The following is a 21,536-nucleotide window of genomic DNA, read 5'->3' on the forward strand; positions in this document are numbered from 1 at the left end:
TGAAAATAATAACAATAAAGATAAATTATTATGATTTTTAATAATAAGGAAGAGGAAAAAGAAAAATGAAAAAAGAGAAAACATGATACCCCCACTTACAAGAACCCACTGAAATGAAGTATGATTGGTCTGTTAAGGGCCATGGCGTGGGGCGGTTTGTCCCCTACCCCATCCCCTCCTCAGCTATGCAACAGCAACTACTAGGACAAAATATCCTATTAATTAATTATTCATTTATAACATAAAAGTTTTAATTTTTATAATAATTGAAAATTTAAATTTAAAGGATGTGAGTTCAAATTTTAGGAATTTTTTAAAATAAACAAAATAAATATTAAAATTATAGATATAAACACGCGTTCAAAAACGTATATTTTCACACTATTATTTATTCCGTTATCAGATAAGAAGACTTTATTTTTAAATTAAAAAATAATTTATTCATGACACAGTAAGATATAAAAAATATGTACATATTACTTTTATTTTTGTTTTATAAGAACACGATATATATAAATATAATATAAATTTATTTTTTACATTAACTATAATAATATTATTTATAAATTTAGTTTTTTATATTTTAAATATTTTTAGTTTATTTAAAATAGAGAGTATAATAAACAAAAATTAATTAAACTCCTTGGAATTAAAAGACGGTACTTACAAAAGTAAAAACAAATTGAGAAGAAAGGAATAATTTTTTATATTAATAAATAATAACTAATAAGTTATACAATTTTAAATTGATTTTAAAAATAAAATCGAATAAATTGTAATTAATTGTGTTAAAAAATAATTTAAAATACAGTAAAATACGTAGCCATACATGTTAAGCAAATAAAAAATATTAAATGAACACATTATTTTTATAATTAAATCTTTCTCTGTCTTACGCTCTTTTTTTTTAACTAAAATATATGATTGTCAATATTTAATTTGTTAAACTAATATGATTAATCTTAATGACTAAAATGACTTAACTAGATAGAGTATTGCTGAAACAAAATAGATGTCATGTTTAACATATTTCAGACACACAAAACCCATAACTCAATCAAGTGTTTGTATTCCATGGTCTGTATTAACTATTAAATTAAGAGTAAAAATTTAAATGCAGTTGACTTTACAAAAAGTTGATACTTGAGTGTTATTAGATAAAAATTTAATCAAATCAGTTAAATTATCTAACGATTTTCAGATATTAACTTCACGTGAAGTCGTTTGGATCTAAATTTTCATCTAAATTAAGCCTCTAATAAATGGGAAGATAACATACAACAAAAGATTTAGTTTTGTAGTAACGGTAGACGGTAGTTAACCAAAAAAAAAAAAGAAAAAATACAAGCTTTATTTATTTTTCCTATTTTTTAAATGTTTTTTTTCTTTAATTAAATCTTTTTTTGTGTGTGTAGCATTATCCCTTATAATTTATATAGGCTCTTCCAAATTCTAATTACGCTACTCGCACTTGCACTCTCTGATTAGGCTCCAATCCATGTACACACTCACCTGAAAGGTTTCATCATTCTCAGCAGCCACACTTTTTCGCCTTTATACAAAGTTCACACCTTTTTTTATTTTTCTTTTTGTCTTTAATTTTCTTTCTGCTGTTGTTCTTGTTGTTTCTCCATCACTGCCTCGATTCAGGAACTGGGTCATCATCCTCTGACCTCTGATTGTGAATTAAACCACTTTGACTTTTAAAGCAAGGACAGGTAATGATAATAAAAGCACACCCTCTTCTATGTTTGAACTTGTTGAGATTTCTTATTATTAGTATTATCATGCTCTTAATTGTGAATTATTGTTATTATTATTATTATTATTATTCCCGCTTTTTTTGTTTTCTTGTTTGGATTGTAGTGCTGGAAGGAGGAGTAGTAGTGTGGTGTGATTCTTGTGACATGACTTTGGTCACCGTGCCCCTCTTTCTTTGTTTTGCTTTTCCCTGTTTTTGCTCCCTTGGATTCCGCTGAAAGTGTGTTCTGTGAAGCAGAAGAACAATTAAAGTTGTCAGCTTTATTGGAATCTGAGGAAAATTTGGCACTACCCTCTTTTGATTGCCCCTGTTCTTATTTATATCCTTGCTGCATGCTGCTGAATTTGAGTGTGTTTCAGTTTCACCACAAACAAGTTTCAATTTTGGGGGGTGCTTCTGCTTCTTGATTCTCAATTCTTTTAAGTAAATTCAAGTTCAAAGGCTCAAAGCTTCCCATTTTTGTGTCAAGTTTAGTTCTTCAAGTGTTGGTTGCTGCTCCCTTTCTTCTACTCTTAAATTTTCTTATTTTCTTTTTAATTTTTGTTTCTGTTATTTGCATGTGCTGAAAGTTTGTTACTTTTCTTGGATCTGTTTAAACCCTAGTATCTGATATAGTACCTTTTTGTTGGGAATTTGGATTTAAGAATCATTAAGCCTAGGTAGTACTTTTTTCTTTGTGAGAGTTTTGGATTTAAGGTTTAATCATCATTTGTGTTTAGATTTATACTTTAAGTGACTTTATTATTATTTTATTTCCCTCCTTGAAGCTATTGTGCTTTGCCAGGTATACATTCACCATGGATTCACCACATTCTGTTGTGTCACCATTCAAGAGCTTGGTCTTGAATGAGGGTACTGAGAAGCACAAGCATGATGATGTATTTGAGGTGAATGGAAAAGAGGCTGTGATGTCAAATGGGGATGAAGATTCAATTGGCATGCTTGATGTATATATACACCAAGCTAGGGACATTCAGAACATCTGCATATACCATAAGCAAGATGTTTATGCCAAGATTTGCCTCACTTCTAACCCTGATGACACTGTTTCCACCAAGACCATCAATGGTGGAGGAAGGAACCCAGTGTTCAATGAGAATCTAAGGGTTAGTGTTAGGACTATTGATTCCTCACTCAAATGTGAGATTTGGATGCTTAGCAGGGTCAAGAATTACCTTGAGGACCAGTTGCTTGGTTTTGCTTTGGTGCCTTTGTCTGAGGTACTGCTAGTTCAGGATGGGAAATTGGAGAAAGAGTTCTCTCTTTCTTCAACTGATTTGTTCCATTCTCCGGCCGGTTTTGTTCAGTTGTCGCTTTCTTACACTGGTGCTTCGCCAGATGTTATGGCGATTTCTACAATTCCTAAGGAGGTTGGAGCGCAGGACTCCGAGACGGGTGAGTCGCTGACGAGGGATTTGGAAAAGATTGAGTTCCCTGATCCGAAGATTGTGAATGAAGATCACTTGATGCTCGTGGAAAGCTTCTCTGCTTGCAGTGTTGAGTCTGTTCAGCTTCCTCCCAAGGTTGATTCCCCACCCAGCAGTGTGTCAACAAATGGTGTCACCTCTCCGGTGCCTGCAAGCTCGGAATCATCTGAAGCTGCTGCTGCTAATTCCAAGTCTCCCGGTCAGGAACAAATTTCCAGCACCAAAGATGCTAAACATGTGGATGCTATAGATGGTGAGAGTGATTCCTCAAATGGGGTTCTTCCAAGTGTGTCATTCCCTAAGCCTGTTGTTACTGTGAACCTTGTCCCAGAACCGAATTTGGTGCAGCAGGATATAGTAGACATGTACAACAAAAGCATGCAGCAATTTACTGAGTCATTGGCCAAAATGAAGCTTCCTATGGACATAAAAAGTGAGGCAACTAGTTCAGGGAATTCGAGCACTGAGGAGAAGTTGCAGACACCGAAGAGTAACAACTCGCGCGTATTTTATGGTAGCAGGGCTTTCTTCTGAACTTCTGTTTTAATGGTTCAAATTCAATGGAATACAAGGCAAGGTGACTGTAGATTCTAGAACAAGAACTTATGTTGTAATAATGTGTACTATCCAGTGTGGTTTCTCCTTCTGTGTACTTCTTCAGAATGTTGTAGGTTATAGTGAATTATAACTATGTACTCTCTCTCACAAGCTTGTTATCTTAACTTCTATGTGAACTTTTTCTTTTCTTTTCCTTTTTCTCTTTTGTGTTACCTTTACCTTCTTTATTTAAATTATGGTTCTTTTTGTTTCAATGTCAATAATTGTGAAATCTGATTTCAAAACACAAGATACTAATCATCTGCATAATCACTAGCGATGATCATATGGTCCCACTCATTCACATGGTGAATGCTAAAGTAGATTAAATCAAAATCTTAGCATACAAGATACTAATCATACTCAAAATCACTAATAGATTTTTACTTCTTTCCTTTTCACATGAAAAAAGTTCATACTGTACTGTATATATGGTCTCCATCATAATTCAGTCTATACTTTTTCTCGTTCCAATTCAAGAATTATAGAATCATAATTCATAAAACATTATAGAATTTTTGGATTGAGCTTCTTTCTTGTGAGAAATTAAATTTTACTGATGCAACACTTCAAATCCTTTAAATGCATTGGAACACTTAAATAAATGTCAAATTCAAGGAAGAAATACACACAATGACACAATAATGAGTTAACAGGAAATTAGAAAGCAGAAGCTTTTGGTACTTGAAATTCCTAGTATTATACAAGGTAGCATGCTATTTCAAACAGGCACTTCAACTATCTCTGCAGATCTTGCATACATGTGCCTCCTACAGATCCAAGCAATCTGACCATTATCCCTGTACCGAACTCGCCATAGTCCAAACTTCTCTGCAATGTCCTTCCCTGTGGAGCACCTCCTTTCTCTTAAGAAATCAACCACCCATTGTTGTGCTGCTCTTAAATCTTGTTGAATGTCCCTTGAGCCTTCTGCAGCCCTATTTCTACGGCCGAGAACAGCTGCCCCTACAGCACCAGCTGCAGCTGCCCCAACAAAAGCTGAAGAGCCGGCCAAATGAGCCATTTCCTTGCTCAAGTCCGGTATCATTTCTCCCATTCCGGCCGCAAGATGTGCACCTATCTTTAGCGCTAAAGTTACCAACTTCATGAATTTCTTCATATATGGAGCCAAACATTGCACAGCCCTGTTATCAACTTGCATGATCTCGCAACCCATCTGATCTTCAACAACATGCATTTGTCCCCGGAACTCACATAACATGTGAAGCCGTAGTGCGGTCATGCCAGAAAGCATGGTAGTGATCAACCTTCTAGAATAGTTTTCTGTTTGAACAAAATAGAACAGGTTTGGAACTTTCCTCTCCTCAACCTGCACATTGTAGGTTGCTAGGTAGTTCACTTTGCGATGAAGTTCGAGGAGGAGCCTATGCTCATAATATCTCAGCCCCTGGATTTCCTGCTTCAAGTCTCTGATTTCTTGTTCAATAATCTTTAGCCTGTGTAAGACTGCTTCAACTCCTTTTGCAATTCCCCCAAAGCTTGGATCAACTGTTTCAGCTTGATTGCTCAAAGCCAAAGATTGATCTTGTCCTTCTGGGTTATTTTCAGGTGGTACTTGCAATTCTTGAGCGAGATCATATAAGTCATGATATCTCCGATGCAACACTTCTCGAAAGTCATCATCCGATAAAAGGTCTCGTGCTAAATCAAAACCAGCTTGGAGGATTGGCCTACCAGAATCTAAGACTGGACTCCATGTGTGCTGATAATCATACATGCTGTCTGCAGAAAGGGACAGAAGCGCTTGTTTAAGTAGCTGCACGGAAGCAGATTGTGTTTTTCTGTATCTAGGGGGTGTCAAGTTTCGGACACATTCGGGCCTTATGATGCTTTCGGTCAAGGTGATCCCATGGCAAAGGCTTTGGATTGCTGGAATTATAAGCTGCTGAATGACTCTTAAAGTTTCTGTCAAGTTTTTGGTGGAGCATGCAAGGATGTCAATATAATAACCCAATTGTCCTCCAAGCTCTACTCTTATGTAAATTCCATTGATGATGATTGAGATGAGGTGCTTCTCAAGGCTATAAGTTGCTCCATGTTGATTATTTAGAGTCTTTACTCTGTTGTGAAGGTGCACCTGTGACATCGGATAAGAAGATTTAGTTAGAAAATCATACAGACCAAAACTTCATGAATTTCTAGGTATTGTAGCTACAAATACTTTAGACTTTTGAGTGAAGATCAAAACGTGAACAATTTTAGGAAATGAGTAGTTTGTACTATTAGAATTTAGTAGACCAATTCAATCTTGAGTTAAACCACATGTAAAGGAAATGAGTAGCTCTTGCCTGCAAACGAGGGAAGAATCCTGGAGTTAGAAACATGTGACTAGAATCGTCACACTCAAGATGACGTCCTGCGTACAGGCAGTCCGGTGTGCTTAGCTGCCACTTCGGAGTCTTCCCTCTTCCTTCTTCAAGAATGGAGGGAAACAATAGCAGAGAATTTGGATCTGATGGATCTTGTTCATAGCACAACTCGAGTTTCAGCATCATTCTCACAAGATCACTAGCCTCTAAGTTCTCAGATACCTTTGAACCCATACCAGGAATGGGGCTCTGCAAACTTCCTCTTAAGATTTTCTCCAGCTCCTTCCTGCTAATAAATCCATTGTTTTCTAAGGAGTATTGCTTCCTCACATTTAACTTTACAAGCTGACCAAGTGCTTCGCCACAAAACCACTCACAATCTAATATTAGAAACCCCAACTCTTCAAAGTAAATCACCTCACCAATGTGATGAAGGCAAGTAGCAACAGCTCTTCTCCTTGTTTCCACTTTCCCTTTGTTATCATTTCTAGACCGGATTCTCAAAGCCGGCACTTTCGCTTGGCATAGCTCGCCAAATTCCTTCCACTTCATTGCTGGCTTGTTGTAATTCTCAGTTCTCCAGTCTGATAAAATCTGTATCAGATCATTGCAAAGTTGATAAACTCGCGGCACCCTTTCTAGAATAGTCTTGCTTGTCTTTCTGATGTAATGAGTGAGTTTACTGACAGATGCAGAAGATCTTGCATCAACTGTGAATATTGTTGGATAGAAATCAACAAAGCCATGGAACTTGTCTCTCAGTCTCTGAATTGAATTGACAGTATGCTGCAAATTATGTGACGGTTGATTGATCTTATCAAAGTGTGTGAGAACAACAGCAACACTCGGTAGCATGCATTGTTGTACTGCTCTTTTTGAGTTGGAAACTATGAACCTGAGCCAATACTGCAGATCTTCTTCAATCTCTGTTATGCTTTTTGGTTCTTTGTTACCCGGTTTCCTAAATAAACTAGATATTACAAGGAAAAATGATGCACTACCATGCCCTGGGAACATAAGATCATGGAGGGAGAAAAACTCATGCTGCCCAGCAAGATTCCATACTGAAATCTTTGTGTCCTCATCCTTGAAAGTTTTTATCTTCATCCCTGCTGGTTTAACAGCCTGCTCCACTGGGTTTACTATTGTTCTGACTTGATCCAAGTAGGTCAATGCCGAAGCAGAGAAATTATGAGATATTGAATTACAAAGTGTTGCCTTACCTGAAAGATGAATTTAAATTATCATTATAGTTGATTTTATGGTGTTCAAATGACAAACAATTAAGCTTAGTTTTATTTTAAATGAACTCCCAATCTATGAACTACAAGACGAAATGCCATCGATATACGGATACAACAGTGTTTCGACAGGATATGGATGGTATAGTATAACACATAAAACTGACAAAATGCAGATATAAAAGCCAAATCTGTGCTTAAAGAGAGGAATAATGATGTTAACATTATTGTAGATTGTTCTAGTTAATCATAACAAAATGTTATCATCCAGTTGATCATTCTGGAAGTTCTACTTATATAGGTATAAAATTTCAGAAAGACTAATATAAAAAAATTGTAAAAGTATAAGTAGAAGAATCTAAAAGTACCAATGGAGTAGCCAACATGACATGTATCCGATGCGAGTATGGCACCGAGTTTGAAGTAATGATGCATTATAGATTCTGATATTGTTTTATTTATAGATATGAGATGATCTTCCATGAAAATTAATCAAGTATTCATTAATGCACCAAAGTTTCAAGCATAAATATTTATATTCAGCCTTACCTGCAGATTCTTGCCCACAAAAGAAGACTCTGCAACTCTTGGGCTGTGTTAGCGGCATGTTGTTGAGCAAATCCATTTCTGGTTCAGTCTTCTCATTCTGCCCCAATCTTTGATAAATTCCTTGAGTCTTTCCAGAATTATGCAAAGGTGTTCTTGAGAGATCAATGTCTTCAATCCAAGGATTTATCTGTAGTGTCTCCATCATTGTTTGCAGCAATGTCTCTCCTTGAACACCTTTGCAGCCTTGTAGAGACAAGAGTTTCAAACTAGTATTCTTCTCCAAACTCTTGAAGATTTTGACAAAGTCATCTGGTCTCAAACTCTCATCCTCATGAATCCCGAGCTGCCGGAGAGTCTCGTTGGTTGTTAGCATCTTTATTATAGCGGCTAAACCTTCCCTACCTATGTTGCATAAGTAAGGACACGATTAAACGAAGATCGAACATGATACAACAATAATTTATAAAAGGAAACTACAATATGTATGAAATAAAAAAACATACTTGCACATAGTTTTGAATCATTATAGTTGATCAGATCCTATTCCTGAGAATGCTATATGGTAAGTGTGTGTAAGAAAGCATTTCAGCATTATAGAAACCTGAACTTTTGCAATATTTTCTGGTCATTAGCATAGACACTTTCTTTTTGTGTTCAAAAACATTATTTTCTAACCTCTTTCAAGCATCACTTGACATAACTATTAGTTTCTAACCTTTTTTTTGTTTAATGTAATGCATGCTGCTTTTTTATTTTTTATGTCATAAATATTAACTATATTAGTAGAGACAAATTAAAAAAAAGAAAACAATTTCTTCTAAACAATATAGAACAATATTGATGCAAATACACATACATAAGTAAAATTGAAGTATCCATGCATCAATATAGAACCCAACCTATTTTTGTTCTGCCACCTCCAAAAGTAACACACTTCAAAGTAATGTTGGCTTGCCTTTGCAGGGCTGAAAATCTACTCAAAGGGCAAAGCAGATGCTCCACGCCTACTCCGCCGAACCAATTTCCTGTTAGATGCAATGTCTGCAAACTCCGGTTCTTGAAGAGTCCAGCCGCAACATACACAATGCCCTTGTTTTTAAGACAAGTTCTTGATAAATTGAGCTCTTTAAGTGTCTGGTTTTGTTCCAAAACCCACCTTAACTCCTTAGCACACCGAGACTTAAGCCGGACTCCGGTCATATCCAGTGATTTCACTGTCAGATTCATTCCTAAAGCGCAGGCGACGCGGCAAGTGCCAGAGAGATTAAGCTTGTAAATTCTTAGAGTACTATTCTCAGGAACAAACTCAACAACCTTTGAACTTCTTTCCCCCTTTTCACCACTCCAAACATGAACCTCCATTGTTCTGTTCCTTGCCAAAACAGCTGATATAAGAGGAGTAGCAGTGATGGCATTCGAGTCGAAAATGGTCAACAATTTCAGAGTTGGATTGACTTCAATCATCTTTGAAAGCTCTTCAGCACCCCTTGAACCAATTGAATCATCCCAAATCTGAAGCTCCTCCAAACTATGATTCACCATGAGAGCAGAAGCAATTAGTCCAGCTCCAACTGCTCCAATCCCAGATTCCGAAAACGTAATCTCTTTGATCACCCAATTTGTCTTCAGAATATCACAAAGCTCTGAGAAGCTTTTCCCATTGAACCTGTTTCTTCTAAACAAAACTTGCTTTATGCTTTGATTATTGTTACTGTTCCCAAAAAGGGTTCCAAGTTTTCTTACCTCTTCTGTCTCCCACACAACTGAATGAAACTCAAGGTTCCTCAATGTGCATTTGGTTCTTCCGGATTCAGCCAGTGTTGTCAAGATTTGAGAGAACAATGGGAGATTCTCTTTGGAGATGTTTATGTTTATGGAGGCTTCTGTTTCTTGGTAACAGTTTGAGGTTGGTTGGGAAAGGTAGAAGGAAACACATTCAAGATTTAGGGAGTCGGATTTTAGTGATTGAAGTGCCCATTGTAGCTCTTTCATGTTCTGCTTTGAAGCCATAACAGAACAAACTATGATGTGGGTTTAAGGGTTTTGTTGGAAGACATTGTCCTGGTTTTTGAAAATGGTGCTCTTTGATTGAGACACTGTAAGAATGTCTTTTAGTCACACCTGCTATATTCTTAACTTGTCTTTGAAGGTGGCACTTGGGAGAATATATGAGTAATCATCCATTGCAAAAGACCATGAAGGGTCTCCAATAATGGGTTTGTTATAAAATAAATAAGGAAGATAAAATAAAGAAATACAAGACTCTAGTATTAGTATTACTCAATTAACTTAATATAATAAAAATAATATATATCAGACCTCATTATTTGTAGAGGTAAAGCATTGACTATTCCAAATTTCATTTAATTATAGTTTGGCTTGGGAGTTTTATTTCTTCATAGGAAAAATCAGTCACCCATATAATGAATGGCATCCACATTCTTTGAACTTATCACAACACTCCCCCTTGAATGACCATTTAAGATTATGCCTTATTAAAATCTTACTAAAGAAAAATCCAATGGAAAAAAAATTTTAGTGAAGGAAAAGGAGTACAAAATCCTTTGTGATAGGTCATTAAAAACCTTGTCAAGAAAAACCTAATGGAAAAAACCTGATCAAGGGAAAAAGAGTACAGTCTCCCCCTCTTGTCGACATCATTTAACATCTCGAAATCGACGCATCCCAATATGATGTACCAATTTTTCAAATGATGATTTTGGGAGTGACTTTGTAAACAAATATGACAGATTGTCACTTGAGCGGATTTGTTGGATATCAATTGTCCCTTGATTTTGAATATTATGAGTGAAGAAGAATTTGAGAGAAATATGATTTGTTCTATCATCTTTGATGTATCCACCCTTAAGTTGAGCAATGATTGTTGTATTATCTTCAAACAGGACAGTTGGGGCTATCTTATGATCAATCAGCCCACATGATGATAGAATATATTGAATCAAACTCCTCAGCCAAAAACACTCACAACTAGCTTCATGAATCGCTAGTATTTCAGCATGATTAGAAGATGTTGCTGCTATCGTCTGTTTCGTGGACCTCCATGATATAGTTGTACCACCATATGTGAACAGATATCCTGCTTGAGATCTCCCTTTGTGTGGATCAGACAAGTATCCAGCATCTGCATAGCCAACTAGTTGTGACTTGGATCCATAGGGATAAAACAATCACATATCAACCGTTCCATGAAAATATCGAAAGATTTGTTTGATTCCACTCCAATGTTTTCTGGTTGGAGAGGAACTATATCTTGCTAGTAAATTCACAGCAAATGATATATCGGGTCGTGTATCATTAGCAAGATACATTAGCGCTCCAATGGCACTAAGATATGGTACTTCAAGACCAATGATATCTTCATTTTCTTCTTTAGGACGGAATTAATCCTTTTCCATATCCAAATATCTTAGATTATTGGGGTACTCAAGGGATGTGATTTGTCCATATAAAATCTTTTAAAGATCTTCTCTGTGTATGTTGTTTGATGAATAAAGATCTCATTTTTTGTATGCTCGATCTGCAGACCGAGACAAAATTTAGTCTTTTCAAGATCTTTCATCTCAAACTCTTCTTTTAGAGTTTTTATAATTGTTGGAACCTCTTCAGGAGTTCCAATGATATTAAATCATCAACGTACATAGCAATTATAATGAACCCAGATGTAGATTTCTTTATGAAAATACATGGACATATATCATCATTCTTGAATCCATTTTTGGCCAAATACTCAGTAAGACGATTATACCACATTCGTCCAGATTGCTTTAGATCATATAGAGTTCTTTGCAATTTGACTGAGTATAACCCTTGTGAATATTCATTGGATGGTTTAGATATCTTTAGTCCTTTAGGGACTTTCATATAGATATCCCGATCTAATGAGCCGTATAAATAGGCTGTTACCACATCTATTAAATGCATATGCAGTTTATGATATGCAGATAAATTGACCAAATAACGCAATGTTATCGCATCCACTACAGGGGAATACGTTTCTTCATAATATATACCGGGCTTTGTGAAAAACCTTGTGTCACAAGTCGGGCTTTGTAGCGCACAACTTCATTTTTCTCATTTCGTTTTCTCACAAATACCCATCTGTATCCAACAGGTTTTACATCTTCTAGTGTACGGACTACAGGTCTGAAGACTTCACGTTTTGCAAGTGAGTCTAATTCACCCTTCATGGCTTCTTTTCATTTTGGACAATAATTCCTTTGTCGACATTCGTCGACTGATCTTGGCTCAAGATCCTTACTTTCATGCATGATATTTAATGCCACATTATATGCAAATATTTCATTGACAATTGTCTTATTTCAGTCCCATTTCTCTCCTGTAAAGATATAATTTATCGAGATCTCGTCATTTTCACAATTTTCAGGTACCTGAACGTCTTCTGGCGTTAAAATTATATCAGAATTTTGGACAACTGCAAGTGTCTTTACTATGTCCTTTTCAACAGGAATAGTATTAACCTCTTGTTTCTTTCGAAGATTTTTGTCTTTGGAATTGACAGGCCTGCCACGCTTCTGGCTTGTATTTGCTTCAGTGGCAATTTGTCCAATTGGAACATCAATTCGAATTGGGGTATTTTCCACTGGTATATAAAATTTGGTTATCCTCTTTGTATTAGAAAATATATCAGACAATTCATTTGCTATTCTTTGCAAATGTATAATCTTTTGAACTTCTAGTTCACATTGCCCTGATTGAGGATCTAAATGCATCAAGGATGATGCATTCCAATTAAGTTCCTTTTCATGAAACTTATTCTCTCCCCCTAATATTGGAAATTTTGATTTATCAAAATGACAATCCGCAAACTGGGCTTTAAATACATCTCCAGTTTGTATCTCAAGATACCTCACTATAGAAGGAGAATCATATCTAACATATATCCCCAATTTTCTTTGGAGTCCCATTTTGGTGCGATTAGGTGGTGCAATGGGAACATATATTGCACATCCGAATATTCTTAAATGAAAAACATTTGACTGCTGGCCAAAAGTTAATTGCATAGGAGAGAATTGATGGTAACTTGTTGGCCTCAATTGAATAAGTATTGTGGCATGTAAAATAGCATGCCCCGAACCAAAGTTAGGAGATTTATTCTCATAAGTAAGGGTCTAGCAATTAATTGGAGGCGTTTAATAAGTGATTCTGCTAACCCATTTTGTATGTGAACACAAGCTACTGGATGTTCAACACTTATTCCATTAGCCATACAATAAGCATCAAAAGTTTGGGAAGTAAATTCACTAGCATTATCAAGGCGAATTGCTTTGATTGAATTTTCTGGAAATTGTGCTTTTAATTGAATAATTTGAGCCAGTAATCTCGCAAACGCCAGGTTGCGAGAAGACAATAAGCACACATGTGATCATCTCGAAGATGCGTCTATTCGGACCATAAAATATCTAAAAGATCCACATGGTAGATGAATAGGTCAACATATATCACCTTGAATCATTTCTAGAAATTCAGGGGACTCAAATCCAATCTTTACTGGTGATGGCCTTAAAATTAACTTCCCTTGAGAACATGCAGCACAACAAAATTTACTAGATTTAAGAATCTTCTGATTCTTTAGTGAATGTCCATGGAAATTTTTAATAATTCTCCGCATCATGGTTGTTCCCGGATGACCCAATCAGTCGTGCCAAGTTATGAATTCATTTGGGCTAGTAAACTTCTGGTTTATGGTGGCATGTGATTCAATTGCACTAATCTTGGTATAATATAATCCAGATGAAAGTGAGGGCAACTTTTCTAATATAACATTTTTATTTGAATCATGAGTTGTAATACATAAGTACTCATGATTTTTCTTATTCATAGTCTCAATATGATATTCATTTTGGCGAATATCTTTAAAACTCAACAAGTTTCTTAGAGACTTGGTAGATAATAATGCATTATTTATTATGAATTTTGTTCCTCTGGGAAATAAAATTATAACTTTTCTGAAGCCTTCAATCACATTGCCTGAGCCAATAATAGTATTAACATATTCTTCTTCTGGCACAAGATGGGTAAAATATATATCACTTTTGAGAATGGTGTGTGAACTTACACTATCCGCAAGGCATACATCTTCATTATATATCCTTGCCATTTTTTTCAAAAACAAATAATAATAAAATGAGTAGTATGCACAGTTAAATTGAATACTTGATCGGAATTATTTTTCTAAGAAATACTGTACATAAAAATAATGTCATATACTAAAATTTTATTTTAAAACTTGACACATTTAATGATTTCAAAATTCATGAACATTAATATTTTATTATTTATATACATCATATTTGAAACTTAAATACATAAAAAATAAAACTTAACAATAAGTTCTTTATATTATTTATTTATATGGATACTTAACAATTTCACATATTAAATTATTCCATCATTGATCAAATGACCAATATTTCCTTCAGGATCCTCAAAGAAATCAGATACATCATAATGAGTAGTGAAATTTTCAGCAACATCATTTGAAATGAAATTTGTCTCCTTTCCTTTGTCGTCTTTTTTCAAAGATGCTTGATAAAGATAGAGTAGGTGCCTTGGGGTACGACAGGTACGCGACCAATGACCCTTTCCACCACAACAGAAATACTTATCCTCTATTGATTTATTTTGCCTAATATTTCTTTTTTTATCCTACTTCTGGTGAGATCCTCTCTTTTGAATATAATTCTTTTTCCTTCCATAATTTTTCTTATCATTAAAATCTTACCATTTACCTCTTCTAGGGTAATAATTTGCCGCATTTACTTTAGGAAATGGGACAGTGCCAGCTGGACGCGCTTCGTGATTTTTCAAAAGCAACTCATTGTTGCGTTCAACAACAAGAAGGTAAGAAATTAACTCAGAATATTTTTTAAATTCATTTTCTCGATACTGCTACTGCATATTTGTTGAGAAAGTTGAGAAAGTTTTTTTCAACATATCATTATCCGTTATCTTTTTTCCACATAATTTCATTCGTGAGGTGATTCGAAACATTGCAGAATTATATTCATTTATGGATTTAAAATCCTGTAGACGCAAGTGCGTCTATTCATATCGGACTTAAGGAAGTATCACCGTCTTTTGATTATTATACTTTTTTTCAAAGTCTTTTCACAGATCTGCAGAATCTTTTGGTATGAGATATTTATTTTTCAATTCTTCGTTAAGATGATGACGAAGAAAAATTATGACTTTGACTTTATTCTTCTGAGATGCATTAACCCTCAATGTCATCCATATGTCACTGCTGAAGGAATATAAAGAAGAGATCGGTAGTGCTATTGATATTCAATTGCTGCCACCATCACTGCCATTTAAACCCCTCCCTGTAGCTATTATTGACAGCCGAATTATGCAAATAGGGGAAGGCACAAGCGAGGTGTAGGTATTCGTCGAATGGCAGAGTGCATCAAAGGAGAAAACTACACGGATCAGTTGGAGGAGAACTCACCAAGATATTTCTTAATGAAGTCTTTGAGGACAAGGTAATTGTTATGGGGGGAATAATTGATACGAACCCATTAGCATCATCTGCTATCAGAGGCCGAATGGAAGAAGTTGAGAGTAATGAAAAATCAATTGGGTCAGATAATCCAATACCAAAATAGAGAAGCAAACGTGTGAGGAAGTCATCGGTGTAGGTGAAGGACTATGATATATGAAATGAGGAATACTATAGAGGAATAAAATAGAAGTAGTGTCAAATTTATTATGTAACAACTAAGAGAGAGGAAGAAGTTAAAAAAGAAAGAGAGTCAACCAGAGAGAGATAAGTAAGAATTTTGTATTGTTTCATTTAAGGAATATTTTTCTCTTACTCGAAAAGGGAAAGTCTTATACATTCTAATTCCAAATTTAAATAAACAATTTATATTTCACTATTTGATTCATATTCATATTATGCCTGAGTTATGTATTTTGTTCTTCTTATCCTTGTTGTACGGGTGGTATTGCGGTAGCAATGATGCGGATAAGATGGAAGAATGGCCGTGGAAGATGTATTAGCGATGAGGATAGGAATATAGGATGTTTTTTTTTTTTACCAAAGATAGGAGACTCAAATCCGTAACTTCTTAATTGAGTATGAGGAGACTATGCCATTTGAACTATTACTCATTGGCAAATTTGGAAAGATAGGATACTCGAACCCGCAACCTCTTAATTGAATATGGGGAGTCTATGCCATTTGAGCTATTATTCATTGGCTCAGATAGGAATATAGGATTGATGGTCAAAAATTAATAATATCTATAAAATTGAAATTAGTTTTAATTATAATAATAAAATTAAATTAAATTAAATATTAAAATTAATTTTAAAAACATGTATTTTACTCTATTTTTTATTTATAAAAAAATATAACCCAAGAGTTTTTTTTTAGGTATTTTCGCCACCAACATTTAGCCTATATTATCAAGAATTTAATGAATCCAGCTTGGAAAGCTATTACGTTTCCTAATACGAATTTTTCTCATATGTTAAACTCTAAATCAAAACCTTGAATAATGGGTGAGCAGTATGTGTACCATTGCTTCAAGAGTGATGGTCACGAGATCTTATCTAAATAGAATAAGTAAAAGAAGTAATTATGCGGTGTTAATGTAGAATAAATAGATAAATAAATAAATAAATAAATATTTTTATTGATTCTACATGATTTGGATGAAGTCTTAACTCTTAACTATGCGATTATCCCCTTTTGAAAAATATAGCTTCTTGTCATTTAGACATGGATTAACAAAGAACTCTTATACAGAGATCCTTTCTCTTTGTGTATTTAACAAGAAATTAGGCACCTCTTCACCTTATAATAACGAAAAGAATAAAGTATATATATATTTTTTTAAAATTTGTTAAAAATTTTAAAAATATTTTTAAATTTTATTTTATTTTAATTTTATTTTAAAAATTTTCAATTTGAATCTTATTAAAAATATATTTAATATAAATAAAACATTTATAAAATAAAATTAAAACAAAATAAATTTTAATAATATTTTTTTAATTTTTAATACATTTTAAAAACAAAAAATATACTTTATTCTAAAAAAACCAGATTCATTGAATTCACATTAAGCCAATTGATGAGTGATGACTGCCGGGGGTATCTGCTTTTTGACCTTTTGGCCTCTTTGGGACGCTTTTGTTTCTTCTTTTCAAACTTTCCCATTGGAATGAACATAGAATCTATAAAGTTGGTGCTTGAAAAAGGTAGAGTTGAATATTGGACAAATTAATCACTTTTCAAGGCTCTGACGCTGAACAAACTAAAAATCTTGTTTAGAAATATGAAATTTGTATACATCTAGAAATAAATTGTTTATAGAAAACAAACGGAACCAATACAATGATAAGGGGAAAAAAAGTTTAAGTTAGAGTGGGAGCTACATAAATTTAACATTCTTAATAGCAGATGAAATTGAAACTAAACTTAGCTCTTCAAAAATGATTTTTCTTAGGTAATACTTAATTATTTATTTTGATCTCTGCAATTGAATTAATAAGTCAATTTAATCTCTAAGCTTTTAAAATAACAAAAAAACCTATTTTTAAAAATATAATTTTTATTTACCAACCATAATGCAATGCTGATTTGAATAGTTAAATATCATTCCATTGTAATGGTTATTTTATGTAGACAACTTTAGAGTATGATAAATATAGTGTCCAAAAATGATTCATTGGACTTCATTAAATCAAAATTGTCAGATGCTAATTAAGTCGAGTTAAATCTCAAAATATTTTATGAACTTGCAATTGAGTGTCGAACTCTTTTTTAATTTAAAATTGTCTCAAATTTGTCTCTGAATTTAACAATGGTCGTCATATTTTTTGACGACGAATGATGATGTGGTTGGATGGAGACCATGTTGAACTTGTAAACATCGTCATTTCTTTTCTGGCACCCAAATACAACTAAAATGACGTCGTTTTGAGTATTGAGAGGGATTTAATGTGCTGGTGTTACTGTATCTTTGTCTTTCACTAATTCTCTTATTCTTCTCCAAATCCCTTCAGCTACCTCGCAGTTGCCATCGCGCCACTGCAACAGTAGCAATTTCTCAACATAGAATTCCTAGCTCGAATAGACACTACAACTCTCTTACAGCAAGAGCTCCATGCCCTGTCTTTCTCCTCCTTCTCCACCTTCGATCTCCACTCCATCCGTTGCCACCTCGTCACTTCCAAAATAGATCCCTCTCTCTTCAACGAGAGCACCGGATTCGCTGCTAGACATACTCCCGTTTCCGCTGCCCCAAATCCTCTTCCACTTGCCGTCGATGTCGTGTTGCTGGCCTCTTTCCCACTGCTAAGCTACCTTCTCTTCCTTTTGATGACCTTGGAAATGTCGAGAACCATGTGATCATCGATTATCTGAAAACAGTTTATCCGGAAAGATCCAAAATTCGACAGTTCGCTCTACCTTTTTCCGCTTCCGTGCTGGTCGCCTACCACGGAAGTGGTCCTGTCGAGGGAAGAGAGAGCTCACCATGGTGGGGAGAGGAAAAGGAAAAGAGGGTAGAAGTTGAAGTTAAAGGTAAACTTGGAGAAATCTTACAGTAAGATGGAGATTATGAACAAAGAGTGATGATCAATCTGATGGAGCTAGCAAAGGTAGGGGATCACACTTTTTAGACCTCAAATTGGGATTAGGGTTATAAACTAATAATAGGGACTAAATTGAGTCAAAATCTTATAATTGCCACGTAATATAGCCGTTGGTTGTTCACTGTAGCTTTCCTCCATACACGTCATCACTCCCTTTACGAATATTCGTCAGAAAATATCTTAGGGACAATAGTTGTTACGTCTAGAGACAATTTTAAGTCTAAAAACAAGTTCGAGACTCAATTGCAAGTTCAGGAACCATTTTAAAATTTAACTCAAACAAATCACTTAAATCAATTTTTGATGTCGAATTAACTATAATTAAATAGTGTTCATGTAAAGTAATTATTACAATATCATAATATCATTCAATTGCTTATATCTGCACTACTCTAATAGTTGTGAGACAAATTATTATCTATAGACTAATAAGAGTCATATTTTTTCAAAATTAGAGACTTAAATGATCATTTTTAAAAAATTAAGGATCAAATTAACTTATTAAATAAATTGTTCATATCATGGTTCAGAAGAATAAAATCATGGCCAAAAACCTAGCTAAACCTAATAAAAGGTATTTAGATTCAAGATCATTTCAAAGGCTACGCGAGTTGACCTACCCGACCTACTTGGAGCACATGTACTACAACCCTTACCCAATTCAATTTGTGCGACAAGTAATAATTTGTCATTGCACTACTTTAGATGTTATTTACAGAATAACAATTACTTCTGTTGAAGAAAAAATCACTCACTACTACAAGAAAAAAAGATTTAGAAATGGTGATTAAGTTATCACTTACCTTTATAAATATCCTATCAAATTTAGATATTTTTTAATTTTAATTTTTATAAACCTGCATAAGACTCTTACTGACTTAAGTATCGAAATCACTTAGAGGTACCCACACTTAGAAGTACCCTCTACCACCGATTTAAAACTAACACAAAGACACTTATAGTACCTTTGTCACCATCTCTGATTTCTTTTTTTTTTTTAAGACTAAAACACCTTTCAATTATTGTCAAATACATTTAGAATATTAATTTTAAAGACTAAAATAGATATGAGACATCATTTTTTTTTTGTATTTATCTTAAATTGTTAATGTAAGTAATAGGTTCACTTATAAATAGAAATTCATGGTTATATTATACAAAATTACATTTAATAAAAATATAAAGTTGCATAATATATATTCTATAATTCTTGCATAATAAAAGTTTGGTTTATCTTTTGTATCATAAAAAATTATATACTTAATAATGACCAAAACATGGTACAAATATAACTTCTCATAGATAAATATGCGCTTCTTTAGCCAATCTATTCAAACGGGTACTTCTCTATAAATGCATCTAACCTCAATTTCATTGCTTATCTAAACACTCAGAGAAGAACATCTAAAAATAGAATACTTAATGTTGGAAACAACTCAATCTTCTCTTATTAAAACTATAAGTTAAGACTTCTTTCTTTTAACTAATAATAATAATAATAATAATAATAATGACCGAGCATTAATTTCAAAACCATTTTTGGATGACCATTTTTTCAGGTACAACAAAACCGAGGTTTGAAAATAGAAAGCATTTTTGGACTTAGCTGATGCTTTTCCATAAGAAACCAAACATAGGCCAATAAAATTTTACCAAAAAGTTTTTTTTTCCCCAAAAAATAAAAGCAAATGAAATTGTCACGATAATGTCCAAAATTGAGATGAAGATAGAAGCAGAAGACAAATAGCAATCCATTTAGGGATAAGATAAAAGCTTGACCACACATAACTTTCAGTAGAAGATCCAAATCTGAATTCTTATTTGAAAGGATAGAATCCCACGAAAGTAACAACCACCAAAGATCAATAACCATAAAAGTTGCATCTCATAATAAGCATAAGCTCCACAAATATAAAATTTTACTATTTTTGAACCATACCATATTTCTCCAACCTATCAACATCAGATTCAATTAATCACTATATATATTATTCTTTTTGCGTCTGTGTTGGAAAAAACTATAATGAATTACCAAAATTACCCATGAAATATTATATCATGAAGAAAATTGCTCCCCAAAGGATGCCATTGATAAAATTAATATTAAAAAAATAGAAAAATTGTGCACTAAGGACTTGATTTGTTTCTCTAATCTACCAAAAAATGAACCTTTTTGTCAGTGTGACATAATCTTTCAAGAGTAATTTTGTAGCAAGATGATTTTTTTGTAAGTAATTTCAATATTTTGCTCAACAATTATGCTTTGTGTACAAAAAAATCTGCTGTCGATATAAAATACACATTAAAAATGAGTTAAACAACATATGTATTTATACACAAATACATAATAACTGATTTAGGTCCAGTTTGGAAAATAACTTAATTAAGTTACTTTTGAAAAAATAACTTAAACAATAAATGACTATATTAAAAGTAGCTTATAAATAAATTATTTTGTATTGGGTTTTTAGTTTTAAAAGTGCTTATTTTATAGAAATGTGATAAAAAATAGTAGTATTATGAGAGAAGTCATTTTTTTTTAACTTCTCTATAAGCTCCTAAATAACTTCTTAAAAAATTGCAAATTGGTTTTCAAAATTGCACCAGACATTAATACTACTATTTTTCATAAGTCAAAAATTCAAAAAAATTACTTTTGAAACTTTCCAAACGAACCTTAGTGATTGATTTTTGGTATGCACATAACATTTATGATTACTCTAACAACCAAACAAGATACAACCATGCTAAGGATACACCAAAAATTATCCACCAAATTAACAACAGGTATAAAATATATGTTAAAATATAAAATAAATATTGAAAATGAATTAAACAACACATATATTTATATATAAATACATTTATATAAATACATTGGTGCCGATTTGGAGGGTATGCACATAACATTTTTTAACAGAATATAGACAGAAGTCAGAACTTTGATTCAAAAAATAGACTGAAGTGTAAAGTTACATAACTC

The 21,536-nt window shown here is 33.6% G+C and overlaps 2 protein-coding genes across 2 annotated transcripts; one reads left to right on the plus strand and one right to left on the minus strand.

Annotated features, from left to right (window-relative positions):
• Positions 1-1,442: 1,442 nt before the first annotated feature.
• On the plus strand, positions 1,443-3,940 carry LOC107465117 (uncharacterized). The gene is made up of 2 exons (XM_016084141.3): positions 1,443-1,718; positions 2,547-3,940. The coding sequence occupies exon 2, from the start codon at positions 2,560-2,562 to the stop codon at positions 3,721-3,723; it is 1,164 nt and encodes a 387-aa protein (XP_015939627.1). The 5' UTR covers positions 1,443-1,718; positions 2,547-2,559; the 3' UTR covers positions 3,724-3,940.
• Positions 3,941-4,332: 392 nt separating this feature from the next.
• Positions 4,333-10,078, minus strand: LOC107465038 (protein TORNADO 1). Its single transcript, XM_016084046.3, has 4 exons — positions 8,806-10,078; positions 7,907-8,308; positions 6,096-7,339; positions 4,333-5,884 (listed from the first exon to the last, which is right to left on the minus strand). The coding sequence occupies exons 1-4, from the start codon at positions 9,914-9,916 to the stop codon at positions 4,508-4,510; spliced, it is 4,134 nt and encodes a 1,377-aa protein (XP_015939532.1). The 5' UTR covers positions 9,917-10,078; the 3' UTR covers positions 4,333-4,507.
• Between the last annotated feature and the right edge of the window lie 11,458 nt (positions 10,079-21,536).

This window comes from Arachis duranensis, chromosome 1 (assembly GCF_000817695.3).
Source record: "Arachis duranensis cultivar V14167 chromosome 1, aradu.V14167.gnm2.J7QH, whole genome shotgun sequence".
Taxonomy (NCBI): domain Eukaryota; kingdom Viridiplantae; phylum Streptophyta; class Magnoliopsida; order Fabales; family Fabaceae; genus Arachis; species Arachis duranensis.

Bases quoted from the DNA above. Each gene is read 5' to 3' on its own strand.
- LOC107465038 (XM_016084046.3), bottom strand. From the start codon at position 9,916: ATGGCTTCAAAGCAGAACATGAAAGAGCTACAATGGGCACTTCAATCA. The intron at 8,309-8,805 runs GTTGGGTTCTAT...TATGCAACATAG, and splicing joins AGGTGGCAGAACAAAAATAG to GTAGGGAAGGTTTAGCCGCT. The intron at 7,340-7,906 runs GTAAGGCTGAAT...TTCATCTTTCAG, and splicing joins TTGTGGGCAAGAATCTGCAG to GTAAGGCAACACTTTGTAAT.
- LOC107465117 (XM_016084141.3), top strand. From the start codon at position 2,560: ATGGATTCACCACATTCTGTTGTGTCACCATTCAAGAGCTTGGTCTTG.